Raw genomic sequence first — 18,530 nt, forward strand, 5'->3', positions numbered from 1 at the left:
ATATTAAAAAAAAAAATTGGGCTCCATATTAAACATCAACCAGTATTAAAATAAAAAATAAAAAAGTGGAACCCACCAGATCCAAACTCACGGGAAAAAAAAAATGGACCTCATATTAACAAAATCAAGCAATATTAAAAAAAAAAAAAAACAGAGAGAAGAAAAAAAGTGGAACCCACCAGATCCAAACTCACGGGAAAAAAAAATGGACTCCATATTAACAAAATCAAGCAATATTAAAAAAAAAACAGAGAGAAGAAAAAGAGTGGAACCCACCAGATCCAAACTCACGGGAAAAAAAAAGTGAACCCCATATTAACAAAATCAAACAATATTAAAAAAAAAAGTGAATCCCATATTAAAAAAAACAAACAATGTTAAAAAAAAAAGTGCTTAGAAAATCAAACAATTAAATCAATAATGATGGATTCATTGTCATATGCGTATCAACCCATTAGTGGGAGCAAATGAAATTATTGTACAGCAACATACTTAAAATACTTATATATTAAAATAAGATAGAATTTAATTACTTTTTGATTTTTTCCTTACTCTAATAAATGTGAAAAGAAATTAATGTCATAAAAGAAAAAATACTATTAAATGGAGATCAAATAATTAATAAGGTAAATTAGTGAAATTCTAATTCTAATTGACGTTTCCTTAAAAAAATCGTGTAAAAAACAACATGACAGGTAAAATGAGTTAAATAAAAAATATTTATTAAAAATTGAAAAATAGAAGTTCTGCATGGACCCATATTAAACATCAACCAGTATTAAAAAAAAAAAAAAAAAAAAAAGTAGAACCCACCACATCCAAACTCACGGGGAAAAAAAAGTGGACCCCATATTAACAAAATCAAGCAAGAGTTTAAAAAAAAAAAAGGTGAATCCCATATTAAAAAAACAAACAATGTTAAAAAAAAGTGCTTAGAAAATCAAACAATTAAATCAATAATAATGGATTCATTGCCACATGCGTATCAACCCATTAGTGGGAGCAAATGAAATTATTGTACAACAACATACGTAAAATACTTATATATTAAAATAACATAGAATTTAGTTACTTTTTCATTTTTCCCTTACTTTAATAAATGTGAAAAGAGATTAATGTCGTAAAAGAAAAAATAATATTAAATGGAGATCAAATAATTAATAACGTAAATTAATGAAATTGTAATTATAATGAACGTTTCCTTAAAAAACCGTGTAAAAAATAACATGACGAGTAAAATGAGTTAAACAAAAAATATTTACTAAAAATTAAAAAATAGAAGTTCTTCATTTAAATAGAAAATCAAATTTCTACTTTGTTTCATTTTAAACATGTAAAATTAATACAATAATTTGAATTAGAATTATCCAAATCAAAATTTGATAAAAAAAAATTATATGTATTACTTTACTATGACTACTATATAGAAGAGCCAGTTTATAGAGGCAAGATCGTCGTCCGTGTTCGGTCCTACATTTTTATTTAAGGGCAAAAAAATCTTTTGTGGTCCCACCCACTTTTTTATTTAAGGGTAAAAAAATAACGTTTTATATTTTATATTACCAACTCTTCTAAAAGGTAGATAGAAATACTTTATTATATTTCTATTTTTCTACTATATAGAAGTATCGGTTTACCCATGCTTCGTCGTCAGTCACTCTTAAAAAAAAAAAAAAAAACTGGACCCCACCCTCTCCAAACTCATGAAAAAAATAGTGGATCCCATATTAAAAATAAAAAAAAGGCAACGTCAAAAAAAAAAAAAAAACATGCACCTCATATATTAAAAAATCAAACAATATTTATGTAATTCCTAAAGTATCCTCATCAAGTCAATAATAGTGGATTCATTGCCACATGCATATTAACCCATTAGTGTGAGCAAATGAAATTATTGTAAGCAAAAAACATGGACCCCATATTATTACTTTTCTTCAAAATATTTAATTGCTGTATTTGCTATTCCGCCATGTCATTTATTTGTTATGTTTACTAAAATAAATATACTTAAAATTTATATATTTAAAAAATAAGATGCAATTTAATTACTTTTTTATTTTCATTCTTACTCTAATAAATGTGAAAAGAGATTAATATCAAATGAAGATCAAATAATGAATAAGGTAAATTAGTCAAATTATAATTCTAATTCACGTTTCCTTAAAAAACCATGCAAAAGACAACATGACAAGTAAAATGAGCTAAACCGAGAATATTTACCAAAGATTAAAAAATAGCATTTCTTCGTTTAAATAGAAAATCAATTTCTACTCTGTTTCGTTTTAAACATGTAAAATTAATTTAATAATTTGAATTAGAATTATGCAAGTCAAAATTTGATAAAAAAATAATAAGTATTTTACACCTTTAAATTAATCGAATTAAAATTGAAAGTATCAACTGATGCTTAAATATTGCTATTATTTTATCTCAAAGAGAGGAAAATAGTTTTCTTTTAAACGATTCTTTTTTTTTTCTTTTTTTTGGTAATCAAACTTTCCATTAATCACCAAGTGCAGAATTACAAGACCATAGCTAGCTACATCACAGCTCAGCTATCTGATGAAGTACAAGTACACAACTATCGAAATTCCGACTATGTTTCATGCACCACTAGGCTATTCAAAAGGAAAATCTATGAAAATAGTGTTGCATTACTGGTGTAGCTCGTACATAGCATGAGTACGCAATTTCTTTTTGCAATGTTCTCATAGGCAGTTGATTTTCCTTCAAAACGCCTGGCATTTCTTTCAATCCAGGTAGAATAGACACACTCAGCCAATATGATTTTTAAGGACTTGGCATGCAGTGATTTCCCTTTAGCATTAGCGATAGTCCAGTTGATATAGCGGTCTCATGTTGGAGCATTCATCTGTGGCCTTTGCAACCATACTAGCAACTTTCCCCATAAGTTCCTGGTATACGGGCATTGCACAAACAAATATTCCTGATTTTCATCATGTGTCAAACATAGCACACATTTTGGGTCAGCTTGTATTCCCCACTTGAGCAGTCTATCTGCAGTCAACAATCTTCCATGGAAGTGCAACCACATAATGAATTTAGCTTTTGGTCTTGCATTGTTGTTGAATAGCATGGATTTCCAGTGCACTCTTGGTAGGTTAGGCAGCAACTGTAGGTAGATAGTTCTTATCATGCTATGTTTAGTACTTTGAGTATGTTGAACCTGTTGAAGAGTATGTTGAGCCTGTATTATTTGTCTCACCATCCATGACGCCTGTTGAGGTATATCAAAGTCCCCCAAGTGTCTCCCTTTTATGTAGTATGTATGTATCCATCTAATCCAAAGCTTGTCTTGTTTGTGAGCTAAATCCCAACAAGTCTTTGCTAATGCAGCCACATTCCATAACTTGAGATTGATCAGGTTTAGTCCACCAATAGACATGGGCAAACATACTTTATCCCAAGCAACAAAGTGCCTTTTTAGTGATGACATTTGTTCCTGACCATATGTAGCTTCGGCAATAGACATCAATTACTTTCAGCACATGGGCAGGAATAGGGAGGAGTTGAGCCCAATACGCTTGTATGCCAAAGATCACTGATTGTACTAGTTGAGTTCTACCAGCGTAGGATAGTTTCTTAGCAGTCCAAGAGGCAATTCTACTAGTAATTTTTGTGATCAAGGGTTGCCATTGCAAGATGGAAAGTTTTTTGGTAGAAAGAGGGATGCCTAGGTATTTGAAAGGTAACTCCCCCAGCCCATATCCCAACTGTGACACAGTTTTATCTCTGTCAGTATGTTTGACACCCCCAAAATAGATGGAACTTTTATTTAAATTGGGCTGCAATCCAGAGGCTTCAGAAAAGATAAGGAAACATTTATGGAGAGCTGAGACAGAATCTAGATCACCCCTACTGAACAAGAGTAGGTCATCTGCAAAACTCAAATGAGTAATGCCTAGTTTAGCACATCTAGGGTGGTATTTAAACTTTTTGACTTGTTTTAGTTCACTTAGGCATCTACTAAGGTATTCCATGGAAATGACAAATAGGAAGGGGGAAATTGGGTCACCTTGTCTCAAGCCTTTTGCAGCATTAAAAGGTTCAGAGGTGGATCTGGGAAACCAAGTTCAATCATAACTTGCTCTAAATAAGGCCACTCCACTGAGTCATACGCCTTTTGAAGGTCAATTTTGATCATGGCTCTGGCAGAGGTGTTTTTCCTAGAGTAGGCTTTGACTAATTCATGAGCAAGGATAATATTATCCGCAATTTTCCTCCCCGGTATAAATCCTGCTTGGGCTTCACAAATAAGACTAGGCACTACCACTTGTAATCTAACAGCAAGAACTTTAGCAATCAGTTTGTAAAGAATAGTACAACAAGCTATTGGTCTAAAGTCCTTTACAGTAGTGGGGTTTGGGATTTTAGGTAGGAGAGTTAGAGTTGTGCAATTAATGCCTTTGAACATTCTACTCGTATGAAAAAACTCCTTTACTGCATCTACCACATCAGCTTTCACAACTGCCCAGGAATGTTTAAAAAAGAGAGAGTTGTAACCGTCAATACCCGGTGCCTTTTCATCACCAATGGAAGCCAAACCAATATAGATTTCCTCATCAGTGACTGGTGAACACAGGAGCAGTTTTTGCTGGTGGCTCAGGATAGGTTCATTCCTCATTATGAGTTTATTAACAGCTGACAAACTGTCCGCAGCACTGCCCATTAGGCTCTTATAGAATTGGAGGATTTCAGCAGATATGGCATTGCTATCAGTCAACCTGACCCCAGCTAGTGACTTAATCTATTTGATTTGCTTCCTATGTGTTCTTTCTTTGGCAACAGCAGCAAAGTATTTTGTATTTGAGTCCCCAAGTTTGATCTAACTAGCTTTGGATTTTTGCTTGAAAGCACTCTCTTCAATCAGCGACCATCTTTCCAATTTTAGTTGGACTTCTTTCTCCTTATTCAATAGAGCTTCAGTGCATTGCCAGTTGATTGACTTTTGTACATCTTGCAGTTCCATTCGAGCCTGTTCAATATGCTTAGTGAGTCCCTTAAAATGATCAGTATTCAGCTTCTTTAGAACAGGTTCGAGGGCCTTCAGTTTTTCCCAGATATCCTCCATTTTTCCACTTCTGAATTTTCGGTCCCATACATGTTTAACCAGTTGTAAGAATTGGTCATGAGTGGTCCATATGTTGAAAAACCTGAAAGGTGTCTGAGTGGGGTATTGATCTGCCTGTAATCGTAGGAGCATGGGTGCGTGATCTGAGATGTATGGAAGATCATATTCAATGGTCACCTGCCCCCACTGCATCATCCAGTCCCCATTTCCAAATATTCTATCAATTCTACTATAAATCCTGTCGGTTCCATGTTGTTTGTTGGTCAATGTGTAATATTCACCCCTCCAGTTGAGTTGTTGGTCCATGTGTAATATTCACCCCTCCAGTTGAGTTCATTAAGCTGTAGGTTTGTGATACAGTCTGAAAAATCTTGTATTTCATTTTAGGTAATAGTGTTACCTCCTTCCCTATCCCAGATGTGCAACACTGCATTAAAATCACCCCCTATGATCCATGGTTCATTGACACCAGTGGCACACTCCGCTAGACTTTCCCATAAAAGTTTTCTCTGATCAGCTGTGTTATACCCATAGATTATGGTCATCAGGCAGTTGACTTGGTTGGTTGTCCCGCTAACCCTACAATGTATAAACTGAGCACTCTGTTTGGTAATAGTGATATTGTACCATGCAGGGTCCCAGATCACCCAGATCCTGCCATTGCTTGCTTCATTATAATTGTTTAGCATGTCCCAATTATGTGCCACATTACTAAGGATATGATTAGTTTTGTGCTCTTTTACTCGTGTTTCAATTACACCAGCTAATGTGATCCTTTTATTCCTTAGGTTCTGCTTTAGTTCCTTCTGTTTGTACCTTTTATTCACACCCCTAACATTCCAAATTAGCCAATTCATTGCGAATAAGTTCCACCCCTATCAAGGGGTAAGTTCCGGGCACCAGTACTCACTGCATAACCCTGTTTGTCACTCTTTCTTGGGGAAGATACTAATGCTGGAAAATTCTGAGGAGTGAGCTTTGGTGCTATCGCTGTGATATGAAGTGAATTGTTTTGAACTGCCACTCATCTGCCGTTGATTATAACACTGGTAGTAGTCTGTTGTTGGGCCAAGGGAGGTGGTTTGTTACTTGGGCCAGCTAGCTCATTGATCGGAAGATCACTAGTTTTATGTGGCAACGTTTGGACTGAAGCCACAGCTGGTTCGATGACACCTTTGAATTTCCATTCCTGAGGGATTCTCCTGTTCACTCTTCTTCTGTTTGGAATATCTATAGGGGGGACTTGAGGTTTTGGTTGGGGATGGCATTTGTGTCCTACAACCAAACACTTGTCACAATACTCTGGTTTCCAGTCATATGTAACCTCTTGCTGGAATTTTTTGCCCTTGGGATCAATCACCGGAATTTCAATAGGAATTTGTTTAGTAACATTAACTTCCACAAGCATCCTAGCGTACGAAACTCTGGTTTGAGTGGTAGTGCATTCATCTGCAAACAAAGGCTTCCATATAGCACTTGCTATTCTGCTTAATGATTTTGTTCCCCAACAAGACATAGGCAATCTAAGGAATTTGACCCATAGTGGGATTTCTGTGGGAAACTGTTGTGAGAAATCAAAGTTAGGGGTCCATGGGTGTAAAATTATAGGTTTGTTGTTGATGGTGAAGGGACCCGAATAGAAAATTTCATTTCTATCATCAATGGTTTGAAATCTGATAAGGTAGTAGCCCTCTTCATGGTAGTGAAGATCGGGTGTAACAACATTTGCCCAATTCAACTTTATATACCTTTTCAACGCATTGTATCCCGGAATTTCTCCTATGACATAAGCAATAAGTGCTCTACTCCATTTATCCATCTCCGCCTCGACCTTTTGTTGCTCTAATTGCACCATCATCTGACCATTTACTATCATTGGGGGTATGTATTCCAGTGCCATACCATTCACCGCAAGTCTGTTTTTCTAGAATAAGTTCGTCCATGGTTGTGGTGCCTTTATGCAGGGTTGTGGGGGCTCAGTCGCTTGTTCTGGAGCAATCTCAGCAACCCTAACTTTTGGATCTGTGCTCCCCTTCGTATTTTGTTGCACTAGTGGTGTTATTTCACAGAACACCGGAGACCCACTTGCCTGACCACCATCGGATAAGCTAGGGGGTGTCAATAGCAGCCGTTTGGAGACACCATTAATCAAGGTAGTGCTCTCCCCTCCACCAGTGGTAGGTGTAGTGTTGAGCCCCACCGTTGTAGCTGGAGATAGATGCTCCGGTGGAATCGCCGTGGTGGTAGGACCATCCGCCTCAAAACCCTCCGATCTTTTTATTTTCTGTCTATTATTGCTACTTTCGTTGATCCAGTCTTTCTGAGGGCGACCGCGCCCACGTTTTTTTCCGATATGTTTGCCACCCTTCCCCATGTTTGCCACCAGCGGCGCAGGTTTACTTACCTTGTGCCGACAGCATGAGAGAGAGTTTTTCAATAATATACGGGTAATTATTTTTAGTACTAACGATTCTTCTCTTTTAAAAAGTATTAAGAAATTTTTGTAGCAAACATGAATATAATAAAGTTTTAGATACGAAGCACAAACTACAATGTTATATTAATCGTATTTTGAACGCAGTGTGTGTATATATATATATATATTATCACTATCTAAACACAACTACATATACATAGATATACTATAATCCGAAGTGTTGGGCTCATGCGCAGCACGAGCATAGGCCATCTAGTATTAAAAAAAAAGTCTACCATGGTTGTCGTCTTGTCTATTGATTAATGGAAGATGACAAAAAAAAAAAGAGAAACACGATGTAAGTCTTTTTATAATGGTTTGTATTTCAAAAAGTGTACTTTGGTTTTAGTTGTTTTTTTTACGGAAAAGGGCCAAATATACGCCTGTACTGTCGAAAAAGGGCGAAATATACCCTTCGTTATATTTTGGGTCTAAATATACCTTGTCATTATACTTTGAGTTCACAGTTAAAATTGATGACCCCAATCCTACATGGCATTAATATTTTAATAAAATAAATATTATGTGGCATGCCACCTCACTTACAAACCCAATTTTACCCCTCCCCTCACTATCTTCTTCCACCACACCTCCCCTCTACTGCTACTGTCCTTTTGCCCATCACCATTAATTAAATATGGGAAACTTACATAAATGACTACATTTTGAGGGTTAAAAATTTGGCATAGCTACACTTTAGCTAATTACATTTCGTAGCTACAGTAGATTGTATTCAAAATTTGGCTGAATCAAATTTTGTTGTATTCAAGTTCAGATTTCGCTGTATTCAAGTTAGGTTTCGATGTATTCAAGGCAGATGTATTCAACTAAGTGGTATTCAAGTCAAATATATCAACTTAACTGTATGCATTTGTAGGTACTTTTTCACTGTATTCATGAATGACTATCTGTGTTCATAAACGGGTTCGCTGTATTCATGAACACAATGAGCAAAAACTGAATACCTAAAAATATAGATACATCAAAATTAACAAATACACCCTTAAAAAAATGAATACAATCTAAAAATTTAACAAAAAAAGCTCAAAAAAGTGAATACAATCACCATATTGAATACAACAACATCAACCACTAGTTCCGGTCAAATCTGCCGACGATTTCCGGCTAAGTCTGCCGGAAATTTCACAATAACAACAACAAAATTACTCTATTGAGGATTCAGCAAGAGGCAAAATAATGTAGGAATCTGACAAAGCAGCGCGAATTGCTTTGCCATATTGGAACAGACTTCAGGGGTAATTTATCTAAGTGCGCCCTTCGTCATTTTCATTGAAGTTCAGATCTGTCATTTATAATCCATAAGATCTGTCATTTATAATCCATACTTGGTGCAAATGTTAGAAACTCAAAAGTGCAAAAACGTAGTAATAACTAGATCGGATATGGTGAGGAGACGCCGGAAAACGACGGATTTAGAATGACGGAAGACGACCGGATTTGTTGGAGGATAGAGAGAGATGAACGGATCTGGATATCGGAGTTGATGGCGGAGTTGTTGGGTTTGACCAGAGAATAACGACAGCAGCAATGGAGCTCTGGCGATGATTCTGTGGTGGTCGGCGGCAGCGGAGAGAAGAAGCATCTCAAAGCTACCCTAAAATTTTCAATCAAGATATAAAATAATAAAAATAGAGTATTGTACTTTAAATATATATGTAACTATTAGTTGTATTTAACATATTACTCTTAACTATAGAATGTAATTAATCTAAACTATAGCTACTAGATATAAATATATACTAGAGTTAGTTATGAAATGTAGTTATCCCATTAAATATACCAAGGACTGAAGAAGACCTTCCATTCTTAAGTCATTGAAAATTCAAATGAACAACATTAATGCCAAAGTCTTGGCTTTGAATCAATTGGATTTTGACTTGTTGTCCCTCTATCAATTTATAATGCATTTGGCATCTCTTTCATTGCGATTGTTAATTATTTTTTCGGCATGATGAATGATGTGTAGAGTGGAAAAGATTCAATCTTTTTCAGTTCTTGAATAGCCAAAAGCTCAATTTTACACTTCCTGTTAACATACAGGTGTTAAAAACTTAAAAACTCTCTGACCCATAAGAACCCCACATAAAGGGTACTCAAGATCACAAAAAACTCACCTTTGTGTTAATAAATTAGAACCCACGGCATAATTTTATCTCAATATGTTCTTAAATGGCAGTATTATTAAACTAATTGGCTTGGTTATATGAATACTCGATATCCATTATGTTTCATTTGGACCCCAAAGTTGACCCAACTGCAACCTTAAATTTCCATATGTTTTTGTTGCCATCAAAATCAAGCAAAATAGAAACAACCCAAAAAGGTAAAAATTACTAGAAATGTGAAAAACCCACCATCTATAGGGCAAACGATTCAATCTTTTTCAGTTCTTGAATAGCCAAAAGCACAAAACTACACTTCCTGTGAATACAGATGTGTGAAAACTTAAAACCCCACATCCAAATTTTCACTTTAACTGCCAATAATTACAAAAAAGTGGTACTCAAGATCTCAAAAAACTCACCTTTGAGCTGCTAAAATTTAACCCACAACATATGTTTTATCTCAATCTATTCATAGAGAGCCAATTTTTTTCGATTGATTTTATTAAGGACAAAGCTTGACACGATTATAAAAAAAGATCTTAATATTAGTATACTAATGACTTCCTTTTATTATACTATTTTTAACGGTAATATGGACTTTTGATTTGATTAATCTGATTGTCATTCTTTAGTATTTAATTAATAGTGGTGGCATAAGGACGACAGTAGTAGACGGGAGGTGTGGTGGAAGAAAGACAGGAAGGGGAGGGATAAAATTGGGGTTTGTAAGTGAAGTGCCACATAATATTTATTTTATTAAAATATTAATGTCATGTAGGATTGGGTCAAGTGTCAACGTTAACTGTGGAGGGGTATATCTGAACTTAAAGTATAACGACAGGGGTATATTTGGACCCAAAGTATAACGAAAAATATATTTAATCCTTTTTTGATAGTCCAGGGGTATATTTGACCCTTTTCCCTTTTTTTTTTTTTTAAGCTTTTGTTTTGTATCAGTATTAGTATTCTTATTCCTAGGATTTAATTTTGATGCACTGAAATAAAATAATTAACCTAAAGGTTACTAATTAAACTAGATTAAAATATTAAAAGGAACAATTCTATAATGGTGTCGATTGATTAGTGGAAAATAACAGAAGAAAGGAGAAGCACGATGTAAGTGTTTTATAATGGTTGTCGATTGATTAGTGGAAGATGATAAAAGAAAGGAGAAGCACAATGTAAGTGTTTAACAAGGGCTATCGATTGATTAGTGAAAAATTCTACCATGGTTGTCGATTGATTAGTGGAAGATGATAAAAGAAAGGAAAAGCACGAGAAAGCAAAGCTGAATTAATAAGGAAGGGATCCTTTTGTGGTGGTTGCTAAAGAAGGATTTATTGTAAATGAATTACTTACATTAAAGGGTATTTTTAATTTTATTTTTAAATAATTTAATCTCTACATTTTTAATACATATTTTTCTTTCACATGTTTCCGGGGGTCTTTCGAAAACAACCGCCCTACCTTTCAAGGTAAAGGTTAGGTCTGCGTACACTCTATCCTCCCCAAACCCCACATGATGGGATTATACTGAGCTTGTTGTTGTAGTATTTTTCTTTCATATTTTGTCACGCATACAATAATATATTTATTCCTGCTTAATTTAATAGCTCTAATCACACAACACTAGTCATGTCATGATTTTATTTAATAGCACCAACCAACACTATATTATTTTAGGCGAAATTTTATGTTTGTGATTAATTGCTCGAAAGTCGCAACAAAAGACAATCAATATATAGATGTAAGCTTGCACTTTCTTCCTCCCAAAGTGCTTATTGGAACTAATAATGTAATACCTTATATGGGATTATCCTGGGTATTCTGTTGTTGTTGTATACTATACATGTAGCTATCTTGGGATAGTTCACAAACAGCAGTATTTGTAGCCTCTATTTAAAGAATAGTCGACATTATAAACATAAAAAAAAAAAAAAAAGTTTAACTACCTCAAAATCAACTTTAGACTCGAATGTTTGCATCTTTTAATTGTTCATTTAGTTAGAGCAATCACTTTCTTAGAGAATCACAGTATACCTATATAGTATGGTGACAGACTCAAATACCAACAAGTAGATGCTATTACCTTGGCATCGAGTATTATTTTTGACATAAGACATAATTATATAAAAATTAGCGGAAAACCAATTTTCTTAGCATTACATCGAGCTTTTGATGCCAGAGTTTGTCTTCTTTTTGTTGGGACTAGTTTACCCAAGGTTTTGATTAATGATCATAGCGATATTTAAATAATTTTGTAGTTTAATGCTATAGATTGTGATTTTTTTCCTTGGTTTCGATGAATGATCATCGAGATACTAAAAAAGTTCTGTAGTTTAATGTTATTGATTGTGATGTTTTTAGGAATCTTGATAAATTTAAAGTATGATTGCTATTAGGTACACCCGAACCAATGCTATGAGATTAGAGTCGCCTCCAAACATGTAGTAAACCTTGTGAATCATATTTGCACAATGATAAACATTTCTCCGCACAATTTATTAGTGCTTACGTCAATTCAATAAATACATGTCACATATTTTTATATACACTTTTAGCACTCTCTCACCTTAATTTATGACTTAATTATAATAAATTAGTAGATTTTGATTTTAATGCTTGGTGCGAGTTATATAAAGGGTAAAAACTTACTCGTATCTGTTGTATACGTTAAACCAATAAATGAATGACATTTGTTAAACTTACACAACTATCACTTAGTTACTAATGAATGTACGCTTTCACTTTATTAAATTACTTAATTACGATAAATTACATTAGTTTGGTGTAAGTGGCGGACCGCAGACAAAAAATATTTATGCATATACCCATTGTGCACATGCCACATGCACATGCACATGCCCAACGATTAAAGCTGAATTGACTTCCATGAATAGCAGCACAGATAGTTGGCTATGGTATTAGTTAGGGGTGTACGACTGTACGTGGAATTGGATTGGTTCGAATTTTTTAAATATCAAATCAAATTAATTACGTCTGATTTTTAAATTTATACATCAAATCAAACCAATAAAATTTGAGGTTTTTAATCTTGGGTTTTTTCTTGAAAAGTCTCCATGCAAAACATATAACTTTTACTTCATATATTTTTTTAGTCGTAATAAGACATACAAAACATATAACTTTTACTTTATATATTTTTTTAGTCCTAGTAAGACATAACTATATGATTAAGGTGTTTCTTAATAAAAATAACACAAAATGTGAGATGAGTGATGATATTATATTAAAATATTCAACAAAAATGATAATAAAATCGGTTAAAATAAATATTGTTAATTAATAAGTCATAAAGAAAATGATCATAATCTAAAAATACTAAGTCATACTAAAATAAGTACGGCTAATAAGTATTAATTACATGACAAAGAAAAAAATTAAGTTATGTATTTTTACTCTCTATACCAATTATGCAAAAATAAAGAATATATATCCAATATTTTTGTCATTTCTAGTGTTAGAATTGAATTTCTTTTATTAGCATTAGTGTTGAGTTGGTTTTGATTTGGACTTTATTTGGGTTACTAACATCCATGGGATATAAAACTTATTGACATTTAAAATTCTAAGTTCAAGCTTGAAATAATATGATAAAAGATAAAAAAACTAAAAAAATATTTTAATTTTTTTTTTTTTTTAGTTTTATTTTTCAAAAGGGGAAATGGGGGAGGGGGTTACAACGTGGGGATTCAAACTCTCACCAACAAGATGAAAGTTCATGTAGTCAACCAACTAAGCTACTAGATCTCTATTAAAAAATATTTATAAATTACATTACAAATAAATATTTTTATGTATAAATTATTTTAAAAACTGAATACATATAATATCGGTTAGTTTGCTTCGATTTGTTTTTTTTTTTAGCTAAAATCAAATCAAACCAATTATAATCTTGATTTTTAATACCAAAGTAGGTCAAATCAAACTACTAATGGATTTTTTTTTAATTTAACCCGATTTATCGGTTTGGTGCGGTTTATCCATTTACTTTGTAGACCCATGAATATGATTGAAGCTGAAACTTGCACATACACTGAAAAAGGTCCTGTAATTGCCACAACCCCTTTAGTGAGTTTTCTTGAAAGAGTTCAAGAATCTGCTCTTCAAGCTTATGGCCAAAAAGGGTTTGATGCTAAACATTTTGTTGATATGTCACTTAGAAAGAATCTTTCAGTGACAGTTGAAGCTTTTGATAAGCTTCCAAGAACTGTGAATGGTTCAATACTAGCAAATGATTTGGATGGTTTTATAGTTAACTATTTAAGGAAAGTTGATGAGGATTTGGTTTATGTTGAGCCTGTGGATTATGTAGCTGAGCCTGAAGGTTTTTTGCCAAAGGTGAAGAATCCTGAAGTGAGGAAATGGGCATTGGAGGTGCATTCACTTTGGAAGAATTTAAGTAGAAAAGTGTCTGATAATGTATTGGAAAAGCCAGAGTTGTATACTTTGCTTCCATTGAAAAATCCAGTCATTATAGCGGGATCGCGTTTTAGAGAGGTTTATTACTGGGATTCTTACTGGATAATAAGGTTAGTCTTTTTTCTTGTTTCCTTGTGTTAAATGCTGTTAATAATTGTTGTTTTTGCTTGTTTCTTCATGATGTGAATTGGCATAAGTTGAAGTAAAAAGAAGACAGCGAGTGGAAATTAATTTTTTTTCCAGTTTATAAGATAATCTACATTGTGAAACTAATAGAAGTTCAGCTCATATTTTTCACAATATCCATTTACTTTACTTTATAAAGAAGTGATGAATTAACTGAATGAACATTATCTAATTGTTCTGAACACAACTCTGCATAATTATCCCCGAGTTTCGAAGGTTGTGGTTGGTCCTAAGGGTTAGCTCTGGATGGATTTTCGGTCATAAAAAAAAAAAACGAAAAAAGTATATTCTTAAGGACTACATTTAGACAGAAATATGCAATCCTTTGTTGTTCTATAATTAAGTTAACTAGCTGGAATCTAATTTCATTGACAACTGTTCTATATGAAGTGATGATGTTGCTCGCATATTGTGATACTTCTTGGAGTTCCTGCCCTTATCGTCCTTTTTATAGTTCTCTTTTGAGAAAATCTTATACGTTAGACAATTTTTTTATGCAGGGGCTTGTTAGTAAGCAAGATGTATGAAACTGCAAAAGGGATTGTTACTAATCTGATTTCTTTGATAGATCAATATGGTTATGTTCTTAATGGCGCACGAGCATACTACACTAACAGAAGGCAAGCATCTTTTCACCTCCTGATATTTAAAACTTACCGTGTTTAAGATGCTTTAACTTGTATATATTGTCTATATGTGTTTAACTTAGTTTTTGAGACATCTCAAACCAACTTACAATGATTTTTTTCTTGTAATACTACCAATAGAGATGCTAGTCAACTTAATTTCACACTCATAAAATGTGATGGAGGGAGTAATTGTATTATCATTCACTACTTAGCTCATTTTCTCTGGAAAATAAGGATGTCCACTTGTACTTTGGTTTTATTTTATTGCGCTTTGTTTCCTCCCTAGTATTTATCTTTTTCTTTTGGTGGTTGAGGTCGGGGTGCGATGACATTGTTAGGTAAATGCAACTGTATTGGATTAATAGAGTATAAGTTATCTATATACAACAAAAACAACTGCGCCTCAATCCTCAATCCCAAACAAGTTGGGGTCCACTATATGAATCCTCACTTCTTCATTTAAGCTCAAGTCATATCACTATCAATACGAATAAAATAAATGTGAAAAATAAGTAATATCTTAGAAGTCTGCATTAATTCCAAGGATTGTAGGTCTTCCGGGACAAATTCCTTTCATGTGATTGTTAGGTCTACCCCATCCCCGTTTAACACCTTCACTCACCATAGTTTCACACGTACGGATCGATGCGGCTCTAATCTTGTATAATAGCACATTCATCTTAGCATTCACATCTTTGCAACACTCATCTTATGGATATATTAGACTTTAGCAACCTAACCTTCATTACCATATAACATTGCCAGTTTTATAGCTAGAATGTAAGTTATAGGTGAAAAAGTTCAGTTTTGTTACTCACTCTTATCATGCTGTGCAGTAGCGGATCTAGAAATTTCATTGAGGGGGTTTGAAATCACTGAACCAACTCTTACTCTTGTGTTCAGGATGTTCAAAATCTATATATGTACATAAAAAATACAAAAATACCTTATATATACATTGTAATTTTTTGCCGAGGTGAACACCCTCACTTGTGTGTAGATCCGCCCGAACACCCTCATTTGTGTGTAGATCCGCCCCTGATGCTGTGCACATGCTTACTGTATCTTGTGTACTTGTGTTTCACATGTCCAGTCAGCCTCCTGTCCTGGCAGGGATGATCGTTGACATATACAATCAAACGGGTGATTTAGACTTGGTTAGAGGATCTCTTCCTGCTTTGCTCAAGGAGTATCACTTTTGGAGTTCAGGTATACCATCTTATTTTTTGGTTTCCTATTGAATAGGTGGTTGTTTTTCTTGCAATGTGTTGGCTATGTTAAGTATGTTTTTGGGTTTTGTTGTACAGGTCTTCCGACTTAAAATGCTTTTTATGGTAAGTCTACACAGAAGACTTCACTCACCTTTAATTCTCTATTTTTTTTAATTTTGTTCAAGGAATACATAGAGTGACTATTCAAGATGCTCAGGGATCAAACCACAGCTTGAGTCGGTACTATGCTATGTGGAATACACCCCGGCCAGAAGCGTCAACTATTGTAAGGCTCCGCTACTCATATTCCTGACTTGGGTTTATCTTGACCTTTGTACAAGTGCAAATGCAGTTTTTTTTTCTTCATTTGATATAGGATAAGAAAACAGCTACCAAACTCCCAAATATCTGTGAAAAAAGAGAATTTTATCGCGACCTGGCGTCAGCTGCTGAAAGTGGATGGGATTTCAGTTCAAGATGGATGAGGTGGCACATTATTCATTTATTTCTCATTATAGTTTGATAATGCAGAGAATGAACTGTTTTTATCTTGTATTGCAGGAACGAATCTGATCTCACAACAACTAGTACAACATCAATTTTACCAGTTGACCTGAATGTATTCCTTCTGAAGGTAATTTTGTAGAATCTCAGAATATTAGGCCTTATAAGTGTGATGTTTCATATAACATGGGCTTTAAAGTTTGTGTCACAGATGGAAATTGACATAGTATTTCTAGCAAATATTATTGGAGAAAGTAGTGTGGTTGCACAATTTACAGAAGCTTCTCAAAATAGACAAAAGGCCATTAACTGTATCTTTTGGCACGCGGAGATGGGGCAATGGCTTGATTACTGGCTTGGCAGCAGTAACACATCCGAGGTGGTACATCATGCATGAATTCTTGCGCATGTCTTCTCGCCTTGAAAAACTAAAGTATTCTCAAGTTTTGTTTTGCGTGTTTGTGATTTTAGGATATTTATAAATGGGAAGATTTACACCAGAACAAGAAGTCATTTGCCTCTAACTTTGTCCCTTTGTGGACTGAATTATTTCGTTCAGGTCTGTATATTTCAAAGTGATATTTATGGATATAGATATCACTACTCGAGCATATAATGATATTATTTCTGCTTTGATATAATTTAAGATAAGATCACAACTCAAAAAGTAGTTCAAAGTCTCCGGAGCTCGGGCCTTCTTCAACCTGCAGGGATTGCAATGACCTTGTCTAATACCGGACAACAATGGTACATTATACATAGCTTGTTTTAACTCTTATTGAAATAATACATTAAACTACAGTGCCTTTTAATTTCTGTTATCTCATTATGATTTTACAACAGGGATTTTCCAAATGGTTGGCCACCCCTTCAACACATAATCATTGAAGGTCTCGCAAGGTCGGGGCTAGAAGAGGCAAGAGCCTTAGCTAAAGACATTGCTGTCCGGTGGATAAGAACGAATTATGTAGCTTACAAGAAAACGGGTGCAATGTACGAAAAATATGATGTGACAAAATGTGGAGCAGCCGGAGGTGGTGGCTTTTATGTAGCTCAAGTAAGTACAGGATCGGATTTTTTGGCATTTTTTTATTTTCCTGCAATTTGTTTGATAATGAATACAACAACAGCTACTGCATCTCAATTTCAAACAATTTTGGATCGGCGTTATGAATCACCATGAATTATGTCATTTACATTAACAAATCTACTAAATATTTATAAATATTTGACTGTGAACCAAGTTATTATTGTATATTAACTTGAGATTGTTGTGGGAACCTATACGCTTCAAATTCTGGATACATAATATTTGTATGGTCAAGAGCTTTTTCTTCACTCGTATGTTATATTATAGCTATGATACAAGGTTTTAGGTGTACTTTGAATCATACTATAAAAAGCAGTGTCCTATGGACATCTAAAATGTTTTGAAATAAATATATTGAAGGACACTAAATACAAAATTTAAACCAATCTTTGTGTTTAAATGCAGACTGGTTTTGGATGGGCAAATGGTGTTGTTCTGGCACTTCTGGAGGAATTTGGATGGCCTGAAGACTTGAAGATTGATTGCTACTGAGCAATAGAAGAGTAACCAAAACAAATCTGATTAGCTTCAAAATAAAAAAAATAAAAACTTGTTTGCTTTTTGTCATTTTTACTATAGAAACCAGTAGGGGTAAGGCCTGCGTACACTCTTCCTCCCCCCAACACCCCACTTCGTGGGATTTCACTGGGTATGATGTTGTTGTTATTATTGTAAACCAACAATATCAATGGTTCACAAATCATTTAGGTTTTTGTCTCATACGTGATTGGACGACGAGGGAGATGAAAGAGTTTTAAGTTCTATGCACATGT

General features: G+C 34.2%; 1 protein-coding gene across 3 annotated transcripts; it reads left to right on the forward strand.

Moving 5' to 3' along the window:
• The first annotated feature begins 13,681 nt into the window (after positions 1-13,681).
• Positions 13,682-18,475, forward strand: LOC132634738 (probable trehalase). 3 transcript variants are annotated; one of them, XM_060350768.1, is made up of 11 exons: positions 13,685-14,247; positions 14,824-14,943; positions 16,046-16,161; positions 16,349-16,449; positions 16,540-16,649; positions 16,725-16,797; positions 16,867-17,046; positions 17,139-17,226; positions 17,315-17,414; positions 17,511-17,724; positions 18,163-18,475. In XM_060350768.1, exons 1-11 carry the CDS (start codon positions 13,718-13,720, stop codon positions 18,247-18,249), a joined length of 1,719 nt encoding a protein of 572 aa, XP_060206751.1. In that variant the 5' UTR covers positions 13,685-13,717; the 3' UTR covers positions 18,250-18,475. The 3 variants fall into 3 exon arrangements, with proteins under 3 accessions (XP_060206753.1, XP_060206751.1, XP_060206752.1); XM_060350769.1 differs by having other exon boundaries at positions 13,686-14,247; positions 16,879-17,046; XM_060350770.1 differs by lacking the exon at positions 18,163-18,475 and having other exon boundaries at positions 13,682-14,247; positions 17,320-17,414; positions 17,511-17,650.
• Positions 18,476-18,530: the final 55 nt, after the last annotated feature.

The sequence above is a fragment of the Lycium barbarum genome, chromosome 4 (genome assembly GCF_019175385.1).
Source record: "Lycium barbarum isolate Lr01 chromosome 4, ASM1917538v2, whole genome shotgun sequence".
NCBI classification, from domain to species: Eukaryota; Viridiplantae; Streptophyta; class Magnoliopsida; order Solanales; family Solanaceae; genus Lycium; species Lycium barbarum.

Excerpts from the sequence above, each read along its gene's own strand:
- LOC132634738 (XM_060350768.1), top strand. The coding sequence starts at position 13,718 with ATGAATATGATTGAAGCTGAAACTTGCACATACACTGAAAAAGGTCCT. Across the intron at positions 16,798-16,866 it reads TGAATGTATTCCTTCTGAAG|TTTGTGTCACAGATGGAAAT; the intron begins GTAATTTTGTAG and ends TGGGCTTTAAAG. Across the intron at positions 17,725-18,162 it reads GTGGCTTTTATGTAGCTCAA|ACTGGTTTTGGATGGGCAAA; the intron begins GTAAGTACAGGA and ends GTTTAAATGCAG.